Genomic DNA, 25,968 nt, shown 5'->3' on the forward strand with positions numbered 1-25,968 from the left:
CTGTTTTCAGAACATGGGAGGAGTGATAGTAGGAGGAAGAAGAGAAGAAATACTAGCTCTAGAGGATAATTTCATAATATTCATCTCTTATTAAAAGCCATAATGCTGAAACTGATCAGGAAGAGAAAAGGAATTGGCTCGAACTGCCTACTGAAGGATGCAATGGAAGGAATGGTGAATGGAAGAAGAGTTCAGGGCAGAAGAAGATATCAGATGATAGACGACATTAAGATATATGGATCATATGAGGAGACAAAGAGGAAGGCAGAAAATAGGAAAGTTTAGAGAAAATTGGGTTTGCAGTGAAAGACCTGCCCTTGGGCAGAACACTGAATGAATGAATGAATGAATGAATGAATGAATGAATGAATGAATGAATGAATGAATAACAGTGAAATACTGCTTATGGAAAATCTATTCATGATGATTCTAAATCAATTGCACTTGCCTACAAGTAAAGCTAAATATTCTGAGGCATGCATTCTTTAAGCTGGAAAACTCCAGTTGTGAATTTTTAAAGGAGACTAAAACAACTTTGAAACCGTGTAAGTGGAAACTAATCAGAAATTTCAGAGTCACTATTTTCTCATTTCTGTCCTAAAACGAGGAGTTTGAGGAGAAACCACTTCGTAAATTTATAAAGAGTGGAATATATTCTGTGTTTTAAGACGCAAATTTCAAGACTGAGAGAAACTGAAAATATATATTACACTTATCTGTTAAAGTAGTTACGTAAGTTAATGGAAATCCAAAAATAAATAGGAGGAGACTGTTGTACCTTGAAACATTTTTTGTTTCTGATGTTTGCTGCTACCTAGCCGTCAAACTGAAGTAGACTGTAGAGAAAGCTGCTAGATAGCTCTGGTCATAGTTCCTGTTTGATTTATTAGATAGCTTTGGTCATAGATCCTGTTTGATTTATTAGATAGCTCTGGTAGCTCTGGTCATAGTTCCTGTTTGATTTATTAGATAGCTCTGGTCATAGATCCTGTTTGATTTATTAGATAGCTCTGGTCATAGTTCCTGTTTGATATATTAGATAGCTCTGGTCATAGTTCCTGTTTGATTTATTACAAAGTGTGAGTTCTGTGGACGAAACAATTTTTTTGGTACCAAAAGTAAATCTTTCGTTCATTGTTATATATTTTCTCACACAAAACCAAAGTGTATTTGTAACCATGAATCAAGTATGGTGTGTTCCCTATCATTTGGTGAATAAATACATATGTTAATTATTTCCATGACTTACTCTCATCTCTAGTTTAGGCAGCCATATTTGTTTAAACGTGCACCCTTTTGTAACACAAAACATCTTGTACCAAGGAATATGTTCCAAGGTACATGATGCTATCAGTTTTTGTTTCATTTTAAGATCATGCCACGAAGTAAGTTTGAAGTTAAGAGGATCCCAATTGATCCGGATGTCTTGAATAAAGCTGTTGAAGCAATTATGGCTCCTCCAGGAAATAAAATCTCATCAGAGAAGTCTGCAAATGATGGCATATACATTTTTTAAATGATTGTGAGTTTTTACAGCTATATTTTTACCTATATTCCCTGTGTTCCAATGTTCCAAGGTATACGAACCTTTTGTACCATGGAACACTTTACATATCCCTTCATTTTATTTTTTCCAGACTTAATAGATCTGTAAAACAGGAAAATACCTATAGGAAGTTGTAAAGAAATCTTTAATAATCATTTCAAGCATTTTGTCATTTAAAAAATTTCATTTCCCAAAATTAAAAGAAAATAAAATAAAATGTGAGAATTGATTCAAGGTACAACAGTCTCCACCACTATTTTTAAAAGTATTCCTGCACATGAGTGGACTATATGAATACGTAACAACTAGGCCAGTTTTTGACATTGCTTCCACTTACCAGTCATATATGTGACATTGTGCCGTCTGTTGATCGGGTCATTGTTGCTGAATCTGTAGATGAAGACATCTGTTGGTGTAGTCAGCTTATTGGCCAATTCCTCCCAGGCAGGTGTCATCCACTGGCCGACCACTGGATCATACAGTCTCTTTCCAAGGTACACGAGACCCGTATTAGGGTCTAACAGACCTCCGTGGAAGTCAACTGGCAAATAAAAGTCTGGGTTGGAATCTTTAGTCACCTTGCCGAAAGGAGTGCGTCGAATTTCTTTTATAATGTTGCCATTGGTATCAAAGAGTGCCAGAGGGGAGCCATTGGGATCGGAAGCCACGTAAAATCGCTGCTCAGACGTCTCCACAGTGATGAGGACGTGTCGCTCATCATACAGAAGCCTGAATGTACGTCCAGTCTTTGGGAAGTGCACGTGTGAGATGAGGTCTGGTGTACTTGGGTTGGCATACAAAAACTGAGTCACATTGCCACGCTCATCATGCCAGGAAATGAGTCGCCCACGGTCGTCATAAAAGTACCATGTTTGGAACTTGTCGCGCTCGAAGGCATGTGTCAGCTGAGCACGCGAATTGTAGCGGTACTTCTGCTCGCCTCGTCGCACAACAAAGCCTCGTCCATCGTAGCTGTTGAATTCCACATCGCCATACTGAACCACGCGGTCACCACTGTCATAGCCCAGTGAGATCTTCTCTCCCTGCTCTATCACTCCAACCACATTCCCATTCTCGTCATACACATACTTCCAGTTGCCGTTGCCAATCACTTCCATCACGTGGCCATCTGCATTGTACGTGACGCGATCAGTTGAGGTAGTCCTGCCAATCGTCAGCTTCTGTGTCTTGATCCTGTTGCGTTTATCGTAGTCTAACTCGAGTCGGTACACATCAAATGATTTTATATTGATGAGCAGAGACTTGACACGGCCGTGTGCATCATAGTCGGTGATGGTGAAGAACTGCTTGCTGGTGTCTTGCATCACAGAACGGTTGAATGTGTTGCGGTATATGCGCAAGTCACTAACGCCCTCCAAGACGCCCAGATTCTGGTTGTACTTGAGTCTTAGCTGTGGCAGCTCCTTGCCGTTGATCTCCACATCAATGCCTGATATGCGTGCGTTGCCATCGTACTGGTAGCGGAAGTGTGCGTTGTCCAGGCCACTCTTACTGCCATATTTGAGCCGCTCATCTTTGAGAATGCCAGCATGGTGTCTGAATTCCTGTTTGAGCTCGAAGTTGGGTTCCACAATATCGACACTCTTTACCAGACCTGTACTCTCCTGGTACGTGTAATGGGTTGACGACAACCCTGCCAGCACAGTCTCCAGCTTCCCACTCTGGTCGTAAACATACGCCACCTTGCCTGACTGGTGTGGATACACTTTGGCGAGGATCTGACCATCGTCGTTGTACAAAATCTCGTAAGGATGACGATTCATGGGCGAGAAGTACTGGTACTTGAAGAATCCCAGTGATGTCTGCAGGGAAAAGGCATGGATGTGTCCTCGGGGTGTTGTCAAACTCTGCAGTGCTCCAGCTTCGTCATACTGCAGCAAGTAGTCACTGCCCCGTGGAGTCGTCACTTTCAGAGGCTACAACAAGATAACATAATTAAAAATTGCAATTCACAGTCTCACGACTTGACAGACAGACAAGTTTCGCATGCAGACTGGAAACTCAATACATTAATAAAATCTGTACCAACTTGGAAATTTACCATGTAATCTGTTTCTAAAAAAATAATTTTACATATGTTTCATTAAAGTATCAAGTTTCTAGATTTCAATCTCTTCTTGTGAGTGAAAAAGCCACTTACCAAACTACTGAACATGTCCTTAAAGGCATAGATCATGGCCGAGCCATCACCATAACGAATCTCGGATAGGCGTCCAGCTCTGTCAAATCCATAACTTTCGGTAAGGTCTCCCCACTTCCAACTTGTTAGACGACTAAAGCGATCATATTCCAGCTCCACACCAGCGAAGATTCCATTTCTGAAAAAGAAAAAAAATAATATCTTGTCATATGCAGTGCACATGGATTGAGCAGCTTTGTCAATAGAGTGAAATGACTTGATAAGCAATCATTATCGTCGTCACTGTCATCCATCATTATCATCATCTTCTTACTATTCTTTTTCTCTTTCTTCATTGGAAAGCCACTATCTTCATCTTCCATGTCCATATTTTAATTTAGAATTATACAACAAAACATAAAGTTAAAGTTATACAACATGATTTAAAAATAATAGTGACATATAGCAGCAAAATTCTAAATAAATGGTGAACGATACATTTCCTAATATAACTGTTAGGACTCACAAAATCGGACAATTAAAGAAATCTCGTTATATTAAAAAAAAGTACAAGTAGAAAACTTATTGAAAAAGAAATTCTTAATACATCAACGAATGGACAAGAATATTATTTTCAAAATTGGCATTGTAATATCGATATAAGAGGGTACCTATCAGATAGGAAGTTCCATAAGAGCCTTGTTTCAGGGAACTTTCACGGACACTAAGACCTCTGGCTAGGGGATTAGTACCTGGCAAGAGTTTCTATCCAGGCAGGTAATTTTCGTCGGGTTAGTGCTCACCTTATGTCCCTCTCACTCCACACAAATAATCTGATTATAATTAAAACTTCCAATCAAATTTCCTCATTACTTTAAGTGTCGATGTATTTAGTTTACAATTACTTTGTAACTTCTATCACTGTACATAAAGCGATAATGTTCGTGTTTTGGTTTGTTAAATCTTCATCAAAATTGATCTTAATTTTCAATCTTCTTAATTTTTTATCGTGTTCAGATGATGACAACAGAATTGTGTGCCACTTAGCACTAACATTTCATATTAGAAAAGTATGCCTTGATTAAATTCTGCCCACTCCAATTCCTCTCCTCCAAATTAAAATTTATCCCTGACTGAGATTCTGGCTGATATGTACATCTATTATCAGACAGTATATCTCACTTGATGATATGTGTCAGAGGAAGAACAATATTATTTGTATGCATCTGAAGTCTGATTAGTGAAATATGTAACTAGTCAGCGATGTATGCAATGATTACCATACCTTATTGATGTCACTTATGAAGTTCAAATCTGTCTTCGGACAGTTGACTAAACAACAAATAAAATGGTGGTGCCACCACTGTAACTACATGCAGGGTAACAAGATACCGAATTACAACAGCAAAGGCATCTCTTCTTTCTCATTTTCATCTTCATCTAGACTCATGTCCCTGGTTGTGAGATCGAGTAATTCATTAATGGGGTAAATTGAAATGGTTTGGTTGATTGATATAATTTACAGATAGGTCCACCATCTCCATCATCAGTGTCACTGCCACTTTACATCATGGTGGTATAGAGTGTTTATACGACAAATGTGCATACTGGTACTTCTAAACTCCTACATAATTTTGCCTAGCAAATATATTATGTAGAATACTTACTTATGGCTTTTAGAGAACCCAGAAGCTTATTGCCGCCCTTACATAAGTCCACCATCGGTCCCTATCCTGTGCAAAATTAATCCAGTCCCTACTATTATATCCCACCTCCCTCTTAATCCATTTTAATATTATTCTCCCATTTACGCCTTGGCCTCCCCAAAGGTCTTTTTCCCCCTCCGGCCTCCCAACTAACACTCTACATGCATTTCTGAATTCAGCCATACGTGCTACATGCCCTGGCCATCTCAAATGTCTGGATTTAATGTTCCCAATTATGTCAGATGAAGAATACAATGTGTTCTGTTCTGTGTTGTGTAACTTTCTCTATTCTTCTGTAACTTCATCTCTCTTAGCCCCAAATATTTTCCTAAGCACCTTATTCTCAAACATTCTTAACTTATATTCCTCTCTCAAAGTGAAAGTCGAAGTTTCACAACCATACAGAACAACCGGTAATATACGGTAACTCTTTTATAAGTTCTAACTTTCAGATTTTTTTGAGAGCAGACTGGATGACAAAAGCTTCTCAACCGAATAATATTATGTAGAATAATAAAAAAAATGTAGTGTATGGAAAAGCAAAAATTAACACACTTGTGAAATTTTATAAAACAATGTTTGTACTGAAGCCATTAGATGAATAAAAATATTGGACTCTGACAAATAAAAATGAAAAATATCGTAATAGAGACTATAAAAATGAGATTCCTTTTAAAAATTAGAGGATTTTGAAGAATTCACAACATTAGAAATTAAATCAGAACCAAAATATATAGGCCTTTTTACAGTTTATGAAATGAAATACGTACTGGTAAATGTTGATCATTTGAAGTTTAAAACCACATAACAAAAACATAATCTAGAAAGAAAACATAATTTTTGACTAAAAATTTACCTGGGACCCCACTTCACTGGTCTTGCAGTACGATCATAGGTCACATTGAGAAGCTCAGTGATTCGGTCGTCCATGAAGACAGCCACTGTGCCCGTCTCTCTGTCATACTCTGTGGTCAGCAGATTCTCGCCATTGACTCGCAGCTTTCTTCCAACTTGCACCACAGGTTTGCCACTACCTCTGCCTCCACCAGACTTGCCACCACCCTGTGCTCGTCGCAGGAAATAGCGCCACTCGAACCGATTGGCCAGATCCCCTCCTATTTCAGTCTTCTGCTTGGCTGGTACTGGGAAGCTCTCTCCAAGCACAGGATCAATGTCGGACAGAACAGTGTACGGTACAGTGTCCGTGCTTACTGTGTGCAACCAGGGAGCCATGCTGACAACGCTGCCATCTGCCAGCACCAGTGTTCGGTGCTCAGCCTCTCCTACAAGTAAAATGCGTCCACTGTCATGAGAGCTTTGTGCTGGTTTCAGCAAAGTTTGTAACATTTTTCTTGATAATCGTAAATGTCAAATTAACTTCTCATTAACAACAGAACTGTTTCATCAACATCAATAAAAAGAACTACGATCTGTCAGTTTGGCGATACTTTAGTTCACACGAGTATGTGATATATCGTTGCTGCATCTTCAAAATCTGCTATATGTGTTTTAAAAAGATTTTGCAGGAGAAAGAAAAAAGCATTGTCACTTTTAATTCCCTTGATTTTCAAAGCTATGTTTGATATAATTTCAATCATTATAAGATAAATGATGAAATTATACCGAAAAGCTTTGAAAATCAAGAGAATTAAAGTGACATTGCTTCTTTCTTTCTCTTGCAAAATCTTATTAAAAACACATAGCGGATTAGGAAGGCACAGCGACGATATACAAGTAAAGACAGTAATAAAAAAATATTGTGATTGGTCAGCCATGCGAAAAATCGTGTTATCACGCACACTTATTAGAAATTTCTACTTCATGTTTTGTAAAAGTACAGTTTTGAAAATAAACATTATAGAAAATGTCTCAAATTAATGTAGAAAGAAAAAAGACTGCAATTTTAAGTCCTGTGAGATACACATTTTCATAAAATTAATAAATTCTATTAATAAAGAATCTACAATTTTTAAATTTAGCAAACAAATAATGAAATACTGTATACACACAAATGAATAAAACACGTTCAAAGAATTACTGACGACCATATTCCGAAATGGACAGCTTCAAATACTTGGGGTGTACTATAAGTAGTAACATGCGCTGCTGCCAGGAAGTCAAAAGGAGGATAGCAATGGCAAAGGAAGGTTTTAATAGAAAAAAGAGAAACTTCTGCAGACCTCTGGAAAAAGAACTAAGGAAAAGACTAGTGAAGTGCTTTGTATGGAGTGTGGCATTGTATGGGCAGAAACATGGACATTACGACGAAATGAAGAGAAGTGAATAGAAGCATTTGAAATGTGGATATGGAGAAGAATAGAACGTGTGAAGTGGACAGACAGAATAAGAAATGAAGCTGTGTTTGAAAGAGTGGATGAAGAAAGAATGATGCTGAAACTGATCAGGAAGAGAAAAAGGAATTGGTTGGGTCACTGGCTGAGGAGAAACTGCCTACTGAAGGATGCACTGGAAGGAATTGTGAACGGAAAAAGAGTTCTGTGTAGAAGAAGATATCAGATGATAGACGGCATTAAGATATATGGATCATATGAGGAAACAAAGAAGAACGTAGAAAATAGGAAAGATTGGAGAAAGCTGGGTTTTCAGTGAAAGACCTGCCCTTGGGCAGAACACTAAATGAATGACTTAATGAATATTCCGAAATTAATAGGTAATCATTAATTGATCATTGTTATAATCCTGTCAAAAGAAAAAACTGAAAGTCCAAAGAAAAAAAGACTTGAACAATTTTAACTATACAATCATGACCAGAACAACCTTAAATGACTTTCATTATTATGATTAAGGCAATATATTTTAGAACTAAATAGAGCAGAATGGCAGGACTATAAATTAGGCAGAACCCTCTTAAATGGATAATTGACATGTTCATAAACTGAAAAGACATTATAAGATAGGGAAAGCATTAGATCCCACAGTTTTAGATGTCTCAAGGCAGATGAAATTGTAAATCATGTATTGTGGAATGAGAAATTCTATCTGCATAGAGATATCGCTCTTTGGACCAATTCATTCATTCATTCATTTTCTGTTCACTGCGAACTAAACATTCTTAAATCTTTCCTATTTTATGCCTTTCTCTTCGTTTCCATGTACAAAACATTCAAATAAGTGAACTCATAAATGTCTCTTTTAAAAATGTTACACCTTTGTTAAGGAGAGTGTGCTTAACAGGTATTAAAATAGCAGAAGATGCACAACAGATCAGTAATGGTCGCAGTGCTAGGTCAAAATGGCTCCCCCCCACTAATGTAACTTAACCTAACCTATAATTATAATAGTGACTATGAAGTTATACTGTAACAGATAGCAGGTGACTTACCTAATCGAGTGACAACACTGGAACCCTTGATCAACATGGACACAGGCTTCCTGTTGTTCTGAGCCACCTTCACAGTCGCTCCTTTGACGCTCAAGTCGAAGGACAAACTGATCACCTTGCCAGTGGGAGTGATAGCCGATGTTAGTCGTCCAAACTCATCGTAGTTGTACACGTAACTGCGCCCTGTGCTGTCCAGCTTGGTTTTGAGCAGACCGGTGGGACCATGGTAGTCAAATGTCACGTTGTAGTTGTCAGGTGTACTCAGCTCGTGCAACATCTTCATACGTGACATGCGCAGTCGGCACTTCTGCCCTTTGGTGTTCTCAATTGAGTTCACTTGGCTTGAGTAGTCACGTAGCAGGAATACTTTGTTGCCTGCTGCATCTGTCACTGTGCTGAGTTTGCCGTTGCTAGTGTTTACATTATATGTGAAGAGGTAGCTGGTCTCGCCTGTTAGGATGTTGCGTGTCGCGATGTGTTGACCAAAGCGGTTAAACACGTAGATTTCCTGTGTATCTGGCGAGAAGATCTCATACTCCCTTGATACACTCGCATCTGGGATGCTGGCTGTCACTGAGCGGATCCTAATGGTTGATTATGAAGATACTTAAGTTGACAAGTTTACCAACAGACGATAAATATGCTGTTTTCATACAGTACAACCTCGATTACACATTTTAGTCAACAGTTAATAGAAAAAAATAACAAATAATCAATATTATCAATTTTAATGGACTAAATCAGCGTTTCTAAAACTATGGTCCGCCGACCATCTGTGGTCCTCGAGGTCTACCCTTGTGGTCCTTCAAGAAAGACAGAAGAAAAAACAAAATTCAAACGAATTGTGTATCACACTATAGCTTAAAATCTCAGAGTTTGGAAATGACATGTGGCAATCGAATTTCACTTTTTCTCCCAGTACTGACATTTTATGGAATTTATTACCCTACCCATCTATCGACTTCCCACTCTACTCTCAGCGACAAAAGAGGGATTTAAAGCACTATACACGTAGAGTTTCTCGACATCATTTCCCTGCACATCTGGCACTGCGCCTGTAACCCGGCCAGGGACCACCCGAATTCATATTAGAGGACCAAAGTACCGAACCTTAATTCAGTTTTAAAATATAGGCCTATTGGTATCAAAATATGCTATGAAAGTGATAAATTTGCTTTCAAAGGGAACAAGAGTAAGGTGGTCCGCGGAACTGTTCTGACTTTAAAAAGTGCTTCCCACTTCAAAAAAGTTTGAGAAACGCTGGACTAAATCTATTTGGTGCCATTTAAGATGCTTTAAAATAGTTGGATACTTTTTCTGCACTCTCCTACAACTAATCTTATTTCTTATGTCCATTCAATGCTGACTAATTACTAAGAAATATTCGAGGAAGAGAGTGGGAAGTGAAATCTTTATGACAGTCTGTAGGGAGTGAAAGTTTTTATTAACCTTGATAGGGAACCAAACGAAAATTACGCATCATGGTCGACACGATTCAGGAAGGAAATGCATATGAACTCAGCTTAAAAAAAATCTTTATCTTTTTGATGACAGATAATCCCCACATCAGTTAATCGAGGTTCTACTGTAGCAGTAACAGTAGCAGTAGTTAGGGTTGCCAACTTTTTTTTAAGAAAATACGGGAGACTAAGAAATCGACAAAGTTTCACATAGAAAATCGACACGTTATTCGGATCAGTTACTAAAAAACAACTTTAGTCTACACTTCGGCAGGTAGGCTTAAATTAAAAGTATTTTGAGACAGATTTTGTCTGACGTAATAGTTGAATCAGAGTACAGTTTGCAGCTCTGATTTGATTAGATGTGTCGTGCTCCTGTTTTAAAAATCTGTTTAATTATTGTTCATGAGATAAAACATCCTCTTTGTATGAACATTACTACTTGATAAGCTTAGAACAAAATTTGCCAGTTTCTCCAAACTTATTATATTAACATGGTTTGATTTTAAACGGGTGAACACTAAAACCCATTTTTAGCAAGCATTACCTTCTAAAAAGGCTGCACATTTTAATGGCTGTCTTGAATAACAAAAGTCATCATTCACGGCAAAATCAAATGTTCAGAATAAAAATTTTTATATTATGCAAAAATAACGGAGAAAAATGTTCGAAAAGAAGAATAATACTGGAGCTGGGAGTCTGTTAAAAATTAGGGGCAAATGTAGGAGATTCTGGGAAATACAGGAGAGTTGGCAACCCTAGTAGTAGTAGTAGTAGTAGTAGTAGTAGTAGTAGTAGTAATAATAATAATAATAATAATAATAATAATAATAATAATAATAATAATAAATTTTATAAGTACGAGTAAAAAAAAATTCATCACAGTATTTTAATTTTCTATGGAGAAGAAATTCCTCACAGACCAGCTCAAGGAATTCGTCTGTTATGAGACGTTATCAGAGATTATAGACCGAAATGTAAAGAGAACACAACAAAAATGAAAACAAACGACTACCAAAAACAGCAGCTTGAAGAATGAAGTACCTTTCGATGCGAAAGGGAAGGATGAAGTAATAAATTATGATTAGAATTGGAATAGACTATTGAGCTTACAAGAAGAAGATGATAAACTTAACCACTTGTAATACTGTACCTGTAATTTGCTTGATCTGCAATATGCAGGATGCCATCAGGAGTCACTGCAACAGAGGAGATCGTGTTGAACTTGGACGTGGAGGCCAGGAAGTGGTCTTCCTCGAAGCAATCACATCCTCGGTCTAAGCAGTTACACTTGGACTCAGCTCCAGCATAGTGTGCAATCTTGCCATCCGTGCCAATGACTCGGACCCTGTTGATGCGCTGGGAATCACTCTCCGCAACATAGAGGTCTCCTGATGGGCCAAACGCGATGCTCTGCGGCATCACTAGTGTGGCATGTGTGGCCAGTTCGGTATCATAACCACCTACTGGTGATGGACAGTGGAGGGGACGGCCCGCCACCACTTTGACACGACCGTCGGGAGCAAGTTGCAGGATCATGTGATCATCGATTATGTGCAGTGAATTGTCCAGAGGACTGATCGCCAGCTCAGTTGGCCAACGTAAATGAACCTGAAAATATTACACAAACAGGCACAACTTTATGTGATTATACAGTCAAGCTGACATTACGACGAAGTGAAGAGAAGCACTAGAAGCATTTGAAATGTTGTTATGGAGAAAAATGGAGCATGTGAAACAGACAGACAAAATAAGAAATGAAGCTGTGTTCGAAAGAGTGGGTGAAGGAAGAATGATGCTGAAACTATCAGGAAGAGAAAAAGGAATTTGTTGGGTCACTGGCTGAAAAGAAACTATCTACTAAAGATGCTCTGGAAGGAATGGTGACCAGGAGAAGAGTTCGAGGCAGAAGAAGATATCAGATAATAGACGACATTAAGCTACATGGATCATATGCGGAGACTAAAAGATAGCTAAAAATAGGGTAGATTGAAGAATGCTGGGTTTGTAGTGACCTGCCCTTGAGCAGAGAACTATGAATGAATAAATGAATGAATGAATAAGTCAAGGTGACTAAACCTCTACAAAATGTTTGAAAATATTCGTTAGGTTCCGTCAATCATTAAATGCAAACTGTAACTCCAACATTTTCAAAATTATAATGAAAAACCGAACACATAAGTACAAAACCTAAGTTTTATAACTAGACCTCGGATTTTTAGGCACCGTAAAACTGGGTGACTCGAAACATCAACCTACAAAAATGTATCAAGTCCCCCAGCGTATGAAACGTATCAAGTCACCCCATTTTATGGCAACTAAAATGTGTTTCCAGCTACTCAAACTACAATAACACTATAAAAATACAATCAATTAGTGAGTATTAAGCATTACAGTAGCCTATACAGTAACAAAAACAGTAAAGAATTGTGGTTAGAAATTTTATTTTTGTGTATTAAATTACGAATAATAATTTTAATGAATTCATCGACCTCACAAGGTTTTTCCTTACATTTTCTGTTCCAAAATTTTTCCTTTTCTTAGACAGAACTATTTAACAAGCGGAAAAAGTTTTTTTTCTAATGATACCGAAGTAATGGGTGCATATTTAAATCTAGTAACATTTGACATGCTGATGTTTTAACAGAAAAGTACACCCATTCCTTTCATCACATTCCTACCATCTGCTAAAGTGGTCAACAAAACCACTTTCCAGGAATGTCTTAATTTCTACAACCGAAATATTACAAGATCTTTGAACTAAACTCACCCCATGAAATTCAAAACTTTATCTTTTATTTTTACACAAAAAAATTGAAAACATATTAGCAAAATAGAAATAGGCATTTTAAGGCTCTGAAACCTTAAAATAGGTCACAACGGGTGAAACAGGCATTTTAAGCACCATAAAATCCCTTCCAAACATTCACATTTTATGTGAAATTTAACAGTATTTAACTAGTTATGCCATACTTTATCCCTATATACTGTAGCAAAAAATAGGCATTTGGCCTAAAATCCAAGTCTATTTGTAACTTAATAGCAGTATAGATAAAAAACTTGAGTTATATAAAGATAATGGAGTTTAAGCAGTGTAAATAAAATGTATACGAGCTGTAAAGATGTGTACATGTAAGGATGGAACAGAAAATAGTAAAACTAGAAATAACTAGACCACACTTTCTACAAATAAAAAAGAATTGATGAATACAGACATAACTTGAGACATCACATGAAAAGTACACGACAGAAGAATACTTAAATCAGTGGTGTGGTACCAACCAATAGGCAAGGGAGATATGAGTTGACTAAGAAAAAGAAAGTAAAACAATTTGAAAAAGCTATTTTTTATGCCAAGCATATTGAGATTGGGGCACACATTAGGTCGGATTCTGTTAGCCCCATGTGATAGGATGACATGTGAGTGTAGAAGTAGACAGGATGGATGAATATGAAGATGACGAAATGAACCCAGGGTCCAGCACTAAAAGTTACCCCATTTTTGCTCTTAATGGATGAGAGAAAATCCTGAAAAAAATCTTAACCAGGCAACTTGTCCGAACCAGGATTCGATCTTTATTGTATCCAGATGGTTTTAATTAGTTATTTAACGGTATTGCGATTATCTGACATCAGTGGAATTGGTGATAGTGAAATGGTACTTGGCGAGATAAGTCCGAGAATTTTCCATGAGATTATCTGACACTCGCTTTACAGCTGAGGAAAATCTCGGAAAGACCAATCAGGTAGACCTCATCAATCCAAGCGGGATTCGAACCCATCTCAAATGCAAACTTGCAGTGCAAGTTTTGCTCACTAACCCGTAGACTATATGTAAGTGACTGAGAGGTACGTAGGTACATAAATAGCTAAACTTCACACGCACACAGACACACACAATTTTAGCCATTGATATTAATGAACTAATTAGAGTTACCTCCTCTACATTCAGAGTTCCTTCACAAGGAATTGGCTTCCAATGAGATTTGTGCATGTGATTGCCGATTACAGTTGTAACAATTCCATCACGGTCAACCATGCGGATGTTGGTGCCATCAGCAAAGTACAGCACATTGTCAGCTGACACTGCCACCCCTGAAACACAAGTACACTTATTAAATCTTAATTGCAGTAATTATTTTTCTACTGTTCACAGTTGTGGATATTTATATTTTTGTTATAATGTAATGCTTTTCAAACTATGACATGCAGATCAATAATCATAACTTCGTGGGCTGCAATGTAAAACTTATTATTTTCACTGTATGAAAAATGTTTTACATAGACTGGCTTCAAATTATACATCAGGTTATCTCAGCACATTAAGGAAATACCTGCAATAGCAAAATTTAAAAAAGTAGTTATTACAAGAAAAATGATATTTTTCATTACAGGAATATTTAAACGGAGACTAAATTCAGGGATGGTGTTCCTGCAAGTTGTATGTCATCATCTAGAGTATGAAGAATTCCATCGCTAGAATCTACATCCCATATCATTGACTACAGGACTCAATAAACAGACTATGAATTATTATTTTTAGTCATCTTGTAATACATTATAATCTTTATTTTTAGTTGTTATATGTAGTTTTAATATACTGTTACTAATTTATAATTTTAAGATTTTATGTAGCTTTAAGATTTTGACAATGTCAGAAACTTGTATACAAGTCTATTGACAACTAATAAATTAATACTGAATACTACATATTACTTAGCAAAAATATTATCGAGTAAAACATTGCAATGATTTAATTTAGACTGGGTGAGCAGTCACGTTCTATAAGTTTATAACTGCTGGAATAGAATGAACATAGACAAGCTCAGATATAATACTTTCTGTTACTTTTGCTAAGCCTAAGTCGCGATAAATTGATTACCAAATGCTTTTCAGGAAAGTTTCCTTATGAACACCTTTTTTATTCTATTGTTTCGGATTTGAAACTTTTCGACAAGATTCTGAGCTATAAAGAAAAGTGTTCGATTTTTTGTTTTAGTAAGTTACTAGCATTTGTGGTAAATTGCTTAGAACCTGAACATTCCAAATAAAGATAATATCACTATTCTAAAACTAACAAGGAACCTAATTTGTAGACGTCATAAGTACACCTTGAAATAAGTAGAATGTTAATGAATGGGCAAATAAAACTGTTTAACTACTGGCATTAAAGACTTTTTCTGTTCTTTTTTATGGCATTCAGTAAGTTTTATTTTAATTTAAAAAATGATTTTATTGATACAAAGTTCACAATTAAAGAAGAAAATAGAAATTTATACTTTTTAACAAAATAAGTCACTAAACACATTTAATGACAGTTTAAGGGCAAATTTATGAAAGTGCTTAATAGTTTAAGCTGGACTTGTAAATTTTTAACATGATCTTTAATTTTATAAAATTTGAGAAAAACTGTTATACTGAAAGGGTCCTGCAAGGCTTCAGAATCCAATTACCTTTCGGATAAGCAAGTTTTGCATCCCTGGCCAATGCACCATCACCACAATGGGCTTCGTCCCCTGGCAAGCACCTCTCTCCAGAGCCCACTGCAGTTTCCCAGTTGTGATCTGGATCTGAGTAGTCATCCACACTACGCACGCGGATTATCTGGTGTGATTCAGGATCCGAGATGTACAACACTCCATCCAAGGGACTCAGAGCCAAATGGTAGCGGTATGACACACGTGTTGCACTGGACATAAATATTCAATGAATGAATACACACCTAAATTACAATTTTTTCTCTGCCACATTCAACAGATTTTTGGGAAATGATCAGAATTTAATGTAGATACAGATTTCAATAGAGGAGAGAATTTCAGCACTGTCTGTCTGTCTGGTCTGGTCTGGTCCATTTGTTCCGTCTGTCCGTCTTAATGTATCCAGCTGTTTACCGACAACATAAAGTCTACTATAGTCCACTGTAGTCTATTCAGTTTTTGTTTTTCATGAGAAATGAAGGGTATTTTGATCGGTGTTCATTATACACAAGATACAGACATAAATCTTTGATTAGTCATTCAAAAGTAAAAGTAAAATAATATAAAGTGTACACTTCAAATTGATCAACATTAATAGAGGAGTTCAACAAGTCTGAGTCCAGTCACGATATTATTTAACATACCAGTACACACAGAATTGTTTTAACAGGCATAATAAAGAGTAGAATATTGCATTCAGTAGAAGTCAAAGGAATTACTGATGAACTATTAAGTTATTTAGATTAAATAAATAACGACTTCACTGTGTTAACATTTTAAATTGTGATATTATTCTACCTGATTGGCTAGTTTTTATGTTATTTCCATCATCTTCTGAATTCTAGTGATTTCCAGCGCTATCTACTGGTTTTCTGTTATGGTGGAATGTGTTCATAATTGTATACAAAAGGGTGTGTGTTCTGAAATTCAATTGAGTGTTGAGGATGTGTTTGTGAGTGTGTTTTATGTATCTATAAATTTCGTATTGTTCCTGAGTATCGAGTATGATGGGCCACGGACCACTTCCCTTCCCCCACTCTTTCCTCTCCTACTATCACAAAGAAACTGCTAATTTCTTAAATAATCCTATAATATGATAATAGGGGAAAAGTTTACAGGGCTAACAGCTTCGAAGCTGGGTACCTGGTTCTAATGAAGTGGCATGACATGGGGGCATGAGATAGTTACTCTGCCTGCCATAATAAAATTCACTTCAATTAAATTCCCCAATGTAAAAAAAAAAAAAAAAATTCGAGTTTCTGGTTTTTGGTTGAATGTAGTATTTTCATGTCAGTGTCTACGTTGTTATAATGGCTAGAAAATAATACTAATATGTTATCAGAACTAATATTCCAATACTGGACGATCTGAGTATGTAAAGTTAACAATAACAATGAAATAGGTATTACGACCTAATTTACAATTTGTTCATTATGCTGAATAAATACTTATGGTTAGCACAGTTGCCTAAGATATATACATGGTACTGGCACTTACTTAAGTCTCACAATGGTTCTCACTGTTCCATCCACCAGAATCCTTCGAACTAAATTGAAGTCACCAACGAATATGGATCCATCAGGAGATGCAGCAAGGGCTACTGGAGCTAGCAAGCGCTGTTTAGAAGCCTGCCCATCACAATCAAAGCAATCTAGAGGGCGTTGATGTCCATCACCCATTGAAGTTAATATTACTCGGGGCTTGTGCTTCAAGTAGATGTTAGAACCATCACCTTTCTGTAGTATGCCTGCAAGAATGAATTTCAATCATTGTATATAGTAATGCATGTTTTGAAAAGAAAATGGTGGTTATGGTTCTTATTAGAATACCTCAGGAATTTCTGACTTCCTACTATAATGCTATTGCCTTTTTAGAAATACGGTACCTTCCATATTTCCAAATATAAATAAAACTTCCTTGTCTTTCTACATACCAGTAGGATTTATGGCATATTTGTTGGAAATCACTTCTTTCTTCAGTGAATACTCACACTCAAGTATTGAAATGGAAATATATTAATTAAAAGACAGCACGCAATTTTTGTTCTAATAATAAAATAGCACCACTGGTACTTAACGTCCACTTGTGCGTATACATGCAAAGCAATCTATCGAACATAAATCTAAATAATTTAAGTAGAGGGTCTTCTTTTTAAGTCCACTAAATGATGCGAATCTATGAAGAAATATTGTGTCTTATTTTTTTTATACTTAGGTATAAGCCAGCACCTCAATCAGAGGTTATCCACAATATGGGATCTTTAATTTTACTTTCCTTTCAGAGGAAGTCATTATCTTAGAAAGCATGATGAAAGATATTCAAATAGTCAATACAATATGATATAATATAATACTGTTTTATTTGATGTTCAGTCTAATTGACATATCACAATTTAAACAAATTAATGACATTTACATATGTAAATGATCATTGGTATTATGAAACTTAAGCAAACGTTTTCGCCCTTAGAATAATCAATACATTTTAGAATACCGTACTTCACTAAAAAAACGAGTGATGTACCAGAGACCAAGACTCACAACAAATATTCAACTAATGGAAGCTATTATGAAGTTTAAAGAGGAATCATATAGTTTTATCATGTTTGCAATTTCATATGTCATAATTTAAATATAAGACAGACATATCAGCTACAATTTTATTTATATATTAAATTTTATACCTGTATTTTATATTTTAGATCGTTAATCATCACAAGTTTATCTCAAATAGTTGGTTCAACATTATATTATAGGTTGTGTTTTAATTAGTTTGTACAGATTCCACAACAAGACATAAAATGTACAAGTTATTGTATAAAAAAAGTCTGATGATGCCTGAAGAGCGAAAACATTTGCTTAAGTTTCATAATACCAATGATCATTTTACATATGTAAATGTCATTAAATTTTTAAATTGTGATATGTCAATTAGACTGAACATCAAATAAAACAATATTATATTATATCAGAGGAAGTCATGCTAAAGACCTTTATTTCTTCATCCTTGACTGGGTTTGAACATACGATGTTTGGATGCAGAGGCAAACACAGTAACACTAAATCACTGAAGACAAGTAATCAGTCATTCTTTTTCTTTTATTCTCATATTTCGTCATACCTTCATGGAAGTTGTATCGATGGTGGATGTCCAGATTCCAGCCGCCCACTTCTGAGATGCTCATGTCGTGGCCGCTCAGCTTCGTAGTCTGCACGTCCCAGATGATGTCCTTACAGTCATTGTACTCGTATCCCACCTTCACCAGAGCTGTTGTCACACCATACACACGCTGCCGGTACACGTTCAGTCGGTTCCATGCATATGTGAACTTGATGATTGGGTCTGCCTCGAATGTCTTCTCAAACAGAATGCCCTCAATGGTGATTCGCAGATGGATTAGCTTGAGTGAAGCAGGGATGGTCTCAGGTGTCAACTGCAGTTGAATGGTGGACAGGTATCCGGCTGCACGTGAGCTGTGGTACACCAGATTCAGGCCTGTGCCTGGGATCTGCAGGCTTTCCTGTACTACTTGTGACTCGGCAAGGATGGCACTCTTGTCAGGACATGCTCCTTGAAATCCATGCTTCCATGTTGCCAGCACCACCGGCTTCATGAGATCGTAGTCATGAGCAGCACATGAGTGGGGCACAGTTGGTACTGACTTTTCGTCACCTGTGCCCATTACAATCGTGTCGATGATCACAACCTACAACAACGAAGCAATTTACTTATAATTAAATCTAAAGTACATTTCTGCAACCATTTCTAAAAAATTTGATAATACAGATAATATTCCACTTTTCTTCATATAGCCTATAGTATATTACCATTTACTGAAATTATCTTACTCTTGCACAAGTAACATTTTAAATTTTCTGATTTTCCATTGATAGTAATGTACGTAGGTCACTCCTAGTATAATGCATCATATTTTTTACTTTCACGTTATATGAATTAGCATCTCTGATAACTAAAGTGTGGCTTTGGGCATACTATCTACACAGCCTTCAATTTACGACGCAACTTTGGTCATGGCAGGCGAGCGAGCGATGGTCTCTATAGCTGGAAAAATCTAGTGATGTTGTGTGGTGGCAGGTAGGTGGTCGGGCGGATAAGCCCGCGGATGGAGTATGTTAAAACATAAAGTGTATGTGAACAATCCTCATATATTACAGGAACTTCAAAAAAATATTCGAGCCGTGATCTCCAGCATTAAGGCAGGAATTGGATTGCGTATTTCAGCATCTTCTTCGGCGGTGTGAGCATTATATTGAAGTTGGTGGAGCTCATTTTGAACATCTTATGTCTTAAGGTAAGGAAATAAACACCATTCAATTAATTTTGCAGAAGACAAACTAATACTAAATACGGGTAGAAAGAATCCATGCTGGACCATTTATTAGTTCAATTACTGCACAATGCCACTGGGTGTTACCGCTTGAGAGTATGACCTGCCTGCCAGTAGGTACCTGGGTTGCGTCTTAAGTTGAAAGCTCTGTATATGTATTGTGTGCTTGTCTGTGTACAGCAATTTCTCCTAAATTAATGCACAGATTTTGTTAATATTTAGTATCTACTAGTTAATTTTCGAGAATGATCCACACAAAATAAAACATTTTGCAAAATAATTAATAGGTCTTTATTTTAAATCAAAAAAAAAATTTTCTGAACTTTATTTCTTGCAGAAGACAGAACGATACTAATGAAATGAGTAATGAAGTATGTTCCAAGACAAATAAGTTTTGGATAAATTAATTATTTATACTTTTCGTTGTGAATTTTGTCAAAGTCCGTAAAGACCTCAAATTATACCAGACTAAGCCAGTTATAGTCACTACCCTCAATGAAGAGTGTGTTATTGTTACAGGATTGATTCCTAGCTAAACATTTGTTTGTTAACTATGACTGAACTATTGGTACTTTGAAATGCCCAGTTTCATAAGCAGAGAAAAGATATTTAAAATGTTTACAATATAGCCTACATACAATACTGCTATCTTATGTAAATGTGTGAAAAATTAATTACCGGTACATGCATCTAATTAAAATATGCAATTTGTAAATGAAGTTACATGTCTTACCTTTTGGGTTAAAGATAATGCCTTTTTATGTGAAATCCAGGAAACGAAAGTTTCGTCTTATTTGAGTGTATTTTAAATGATTTCATGTATATATGTCTTTAGAATACCTATAAGCAATAATATCATTTGCTTCACGACAGAAGAAATTAATTATTGTGAAACTCATAAAATGTATAATGAGAAAAACGTATGTGACAATTTCTTGATATCTAATTTTTATTCTACAGCCTGCTATTTGTATTTTTATTTCTTGCAATAACAGAAGGATATTTTGAACATAATTTTTTCCTTCTGTCTCAGGAATCTTACACTAGTTCAAAAAAAGAGCACATATGGCTATCTGGTAAAACTTAAAACATGTGCTTTTGAGTCACTTTTTCACATCTGCCACAAGAGAGTTGTTTTCCTTAATGTTCACGAAGGCAATCTACCAGTTTATTCATCTTTAATTGTAATTGTGAATCTAACAGAGAAAATTATGATGACTGTTTGTGGTACTCTGAAAGACTTCTCCTTGTGATTATTACGCCAGAAGGAATCACCATTAATTCTGAGCTTTTATATAGGAATAATGAAAAAAACGTCATTCTCAACTGTGCTGTGTTCAGTTACATTAGGAACAGAAGACATTTTGCTGCTACATAACAGTGTCCGACTGCAGTCTTGTGAACCATGATGGCAATCATAAAATTAGGGTGGACAATGTTGGCAGTCTATCTCATACCTCTGGTTTGTTACCCTCAGCTAATCACCTATTTTTAAACTAAAAGATTGCATTTTTGAACAAAAAATGTAGATAAAAAAAATGATTCAAAAGCGCAATGTCCAAGTTATACCATGAGAGTATACATGCACTTGTTTGACGTGATGTATGGACAGGATTTAGGAAGAGATAGGATTTAATGTGAGAATATTAGGCCAGGTGCACACAGAATCAGACGCGGCATGGCGCGACGCGACATTTTGTCTCATGGTACTTGTCTCCCATTGATTTCTTATTATGTGGTGCACACAGAATCAGACGCGGTGCGACGGTCGCAAGCAGACACAAGGAGACACAGAGAGACAACATTGAATGACTGCTAAAAGTTCGTCGCAAGTAGATTGTCTGATAGCTGCAGTATACTGCACATGCATTAGCAGTGGCTATGATTGCAAGCTTTCACCATCTACAGACACTATTGTTGTATAGTGCACTTCATTCATAATGGAGCTCGATGAGGATAAATTAGTTGTTTTAGTACACGAGATATACGTTCTATAAAATCTTTGTAACAATATCACGACAATAATGTGGTTTCTAAAAATATGTGAGAAATTGCAAAGATGAAAGCACCAGGTGGATAATAATATTGATAATAATAATTTGTAGTAGGCCTACTTCTATGCTCTATACTTTCATTCATTATTGATTTAATATATTATTTTTCTTTATTGTGAGTCGTGATGTAGTCATAAACATACAAAATGACGTTTGTGCACTACATTAGTAGTATTTAATTTTAAGATTCTTTCAATTCTATAGATTTTTAGGCGTATTAGGCATCCTTAGGAAATAATAACCAAAAATACAATGGAATTTCTCATGTAGACAATCCTCTTTCATTGACGCCATTTTCTAGCCTAGGCCAGTTTTATACACCCACACAGCCAGCAAATCAGTTGTCGTGAGCAAACCGTGTTAAGCTGTTGTGAGGCGTTGTAAAGCAAAATGTCGCATCTCGCCACGTCGCGTCGCGTCTCATTCTGTGTGCACCCGACCTTACATTTTGTGTCTAAAGGGTGTAGCTACTATTTCCTAAATGGCAAAGTTATAGAATAAAATGTGATTTTTTTAAACAAATGTAACATACAATATTACTTTTGGAATGACCTTCATATGATCTCAATTTGAGTCTTACCTCATTCCAAGGAACATTGACAATATGGCTCTGAGGTCGGAAAGGGCTACGTCCAAACTGCAGTGTGACGGCACCCCCACCATTCACCAGAAGATCAAACCAGCCATCCTCACGGGTTAGCGTGAAGCCTTCCAAAGGTGTACTGGTGCTCACACGTACTCCCATAAGTCCCATGCCCATTGCTGTCACCACGTGTCCCCGCACCACTGCAGAACGGCTAAAACATACATATATATTCAGAAAACAATTTGCCATAGATCATTTCATCATATTTCTGCTATTTTTAGGTCTTAAAATTGAAGTAGATAACTGAGACCAATAAAAGGTCCATAAATATTGAAAAATGATATTTTAAGTGAATGGAGGCTAGATTTTTTGACTTAAACCATGAAGTTGATATAATTAGAATAAACCATACCTGAAGCTGAAATTCCCATTTGTGACGTTAAAATTTAGAAACAAAATTTTTCAATTGAATCTTTTCACTTGTAAAATGGTATAGTATTTGTAACTTCATGATTTTTCGTAGTTGTTGCGGCAATCTAATAACTAAATTTCTTTGCTTTATAGTTAAAGGAATATTTATTTCTACTTGAAAATACTTAATGTTCTGAGTCCAGATAGTTTTTTTTTTCCATTTTTTATTTTATTTTTTTTTTTTTACAAATTTCTTTGCACTGTAGGCCTGCGTATTTTTATAGGAACAACTGTTTCTATATTGAAAGAACTCTTATACAGTTCATGGCTACATATAGCCTATAGCAACACAGGATTGCTATCTGAAGTAATGTATAGTTTAAATTACGTGTATATTTTCAAGAACTATATTTTCATATAATTATATACATGCATTATATTTTCGTAAGAGACTATCTTTTCACAAAACTCACTAAGCTGTGCAGAGAAATTCATAATTAATCTGTATTATATCACTGAACTTACAATCACAATAGTTAAATCACATAGTACTATAGTAGGTATGATAAAGTTTTTAGACAAATACTGCATTTTTTTGTAAAAAGTAGTATTTGCCTCTCTAAAGCACAAATTATTGTATCACATCTTGTATTTTTTACAGGTACTCTCCGATTTACATCACTACTGCTTACATGACTTTCATTCGAGAATAAAACCGATATTTAATATTAATTTTCTTTTCTTTTTCTTTAAACTTTAATAATTATGATGGGCATCTAGGCTCTTTTCGCGTAGGAATGTATCAAATTGAAGAAGAAAAGGACACATTTTCTACTCAAAATTAATGCACATGAACTTGGTAATATCCATTCTTACTGAATTTATAAAACTGCTCAATATTTTTTTTATAAATACGCATAGGCCTAATTATTAATTTCAGTTGAGTTAACCATCTTAACTGTTTGAAGTGAATCTTATTGAAAGATTTTATCTTTAATTTATTTTGCATCAAGATATAGGTTGACACTCAAATTACAAACTATTAATATAGTAGAGATGTTACATTAAACTTCAGTAACACAATTCTTCTTTCTGTATTTCATAAAATGCAAAATCGTGTATGGTAATACAGCAATGCTTAAAACATATCCACCTACTGATTATAGTTACCCGGTACCTTTATATTTCCTTAAACTGAACAAATATTATCGGTAGTAAGAATAATTTCTATGTAGAAATATAGAATTATTACTCTCGAAATTTGCAGAGAAATGTCAATTTTAAGTAAATTATTTACAGTATCCAAGACTCGATCTTGGAATCTACACTCCTTCAGATCTTGTATGAAAATTTGTTGATCGACTTAATAAGCCATTTATTTTGACATAATTCGGAGAGTTCTTGTATTTCTTAAAAGTTGCAAAGCTAACTAAAATGCATACATACAATATACAGATTTTAAGAACGTCTTAGACCAGAGTGAATAATTGTGAAATTTTCAAATGCATCACAGAATAATAGTGATCATTCAGGCAAACTGCTAACAACAACTTTTAATTTTTATTTTGAAGAAGTGGATATTTTTTTCTATCATAACCTTAATGTTGCTATTTTTTTGCAGCTTAACGGTATTAAGTACTCTAAAAGGAAAAAGAATTTCAAGAATAGTAGACAAAGAGAGTGTAGTGGACCACAAAAACAATTCACATGACCAGATAAAGAGTTTCAAGACAAGAGCGAGAGACAGAAAGAGATAAAGAGAAAGAAACATGTCCAACAGATATAACAACCACGGAAATTTTAATTTAAGACGTGGACAAAAGCAAACTCATAAGTCACAGAAACACAATATTGGGTCCATAATAATAACAAAACCATGCAACAATCATAGATATCAATCCCATACCAATAGGGAGACACAAACATTAAAACCATTTCTCCCCCTTTGCAAATCAATGCGCAAAATTCATGGCTGTACACTGTAAAGAAATAGTGACATTCCTTACTAAAACGAAAAGCTGACGGACTGGCGACTGTGAGACAACATCCATACTAGCTACGTGTCCGTTTTGTGCACAATGGTCTTACCTGGTGTTGAAGTGGTTCCAGAACACACTGAGCAGCGGCACCGAGAGAGAAACAAGAAGCCCACACAGTTAACCATAGTCCAGTCAAATACACAACAAACCCCTCCCCTCCCTACCCTTCCCGTCCCAGGGTGCTGCTCATGCATCCACTGAAAAAGGGGGTTCATTAGTGATCACACCAAGCAGGACTGACTCTTCAAACAACAACAAGTTTGTACTCCAGGAAAATCATTTGCTGAGAGACAAATTAACTTAATGACCGGTGAAAATAAACGTATGTCCCTCCCAGATGCTGTGCCAGTATGAAAACTTTTCTCCTTCGATAAATGGCCTCGAGTACATATCAGAGTGAAAAATGTTTGTGGCTTCAAATATCAAGAAAGAAATACTTTTAAAATGATATGATATACCGAATGTATTTCATCAACTCAGATTTTTAGAAGATAAGGATCACTTCTGCGGACAATCATAAACTATCGAGTCTTTATATTACGATTTACTAAATCAAGCATTAGAAATTCTCACAAAAAAAAGCTTTAAACTCTTCATTAAAAATTATGTTAAAAATAATTCTGAATAGTCTATCTGTAAGATATTTTAAAATCTTTATACCAACGGAGAACACGCAACAGATATCATAAAAGGAACAATTACAGGAAACGGTATTTGAACGCATTAAGATTATTTTCCTTCATTTGAACTATCACTATCGTTCTTGTCGTTGTTGGATTCTCTCACAACTTCTACACATACCATAGATTTATGTGAAATATAATATCAATAACAGTGAGATTACCACTTTTTATTTTC

General features: G+C 35.9%; 1 protein-coding gene across 6 annotated transcripts in view; it reads right to left on the reverse strand.

Moving 5' to 3' along the window:
* The window catches only part of Ten-m (teneurin transmembrane protein Ten-m), a 978,623-nt gene that overhangs the window by 9,103 nt on the left and 943,552 nt on the right, over positions 1-25,968 (reverse strand). For 5 of the 6 annotated variants that reach the window (XM_069840033.1, XM_069840032.1, XM_069840028.1 and 2 more), the window contains 11 exons: positions 25,160-25,186; positions 22,655-22,871; positions 18,793-19,378; positions 17,170-17,419; positions 15,649-15,884; positions 14,133-14,290; positions 11,349-11,806; positions 8,736-9,319; positions 6,249-6,675; positions 3,708-3,885; positions 1,884-3,483 (listed from right to left, as the gene is read on the reverse strand). In XM_069840033.1, coding sequence (XP_069696134.1) covers positions 1,884-3,483; positions 3,708-3,885; positions 6,249-6,675; positions 8,736-9,319; positions 11,349-11,806; positions 14,133-14,290; positions 15,649-15,884; positions 17,170-17,419; positions 18,793-19,378; positions 22,655-22,871; positions 25,160-25,186 — 4,721 coding nt within the window. The remainder of the gene's footprint in view (positions 1-1,883; positions 3,484-3,707; positions 3,886-6,248; positions 6,676-8,735; positions 9,320-11,348; positions 11,807-14,132; positions 14,291-15,648; positions 15,885-17,169; positions 17,420-18,792; positions 19,379-22,654; positions 22,872-25,159; positions 25,187-25,968) is intronic. The other variant, XM_069840029.1, reaches the window with a different exon arrangement.

Source organism: Periplaneta americana, chromosome 11 (assembly GCF_040183065.1).
Source record: "Periplaneta americana isolate PAMFEO1 chromosome 11, P.americana_PAMFEO1_priV1, whole genome shotgun sequence".
Lineage (NCBI taxonomy): Eukaryota > Metazoa > Arthropoda > Insecta > Blattodea > Blattidae > Periplaneta > Periplaneta americana.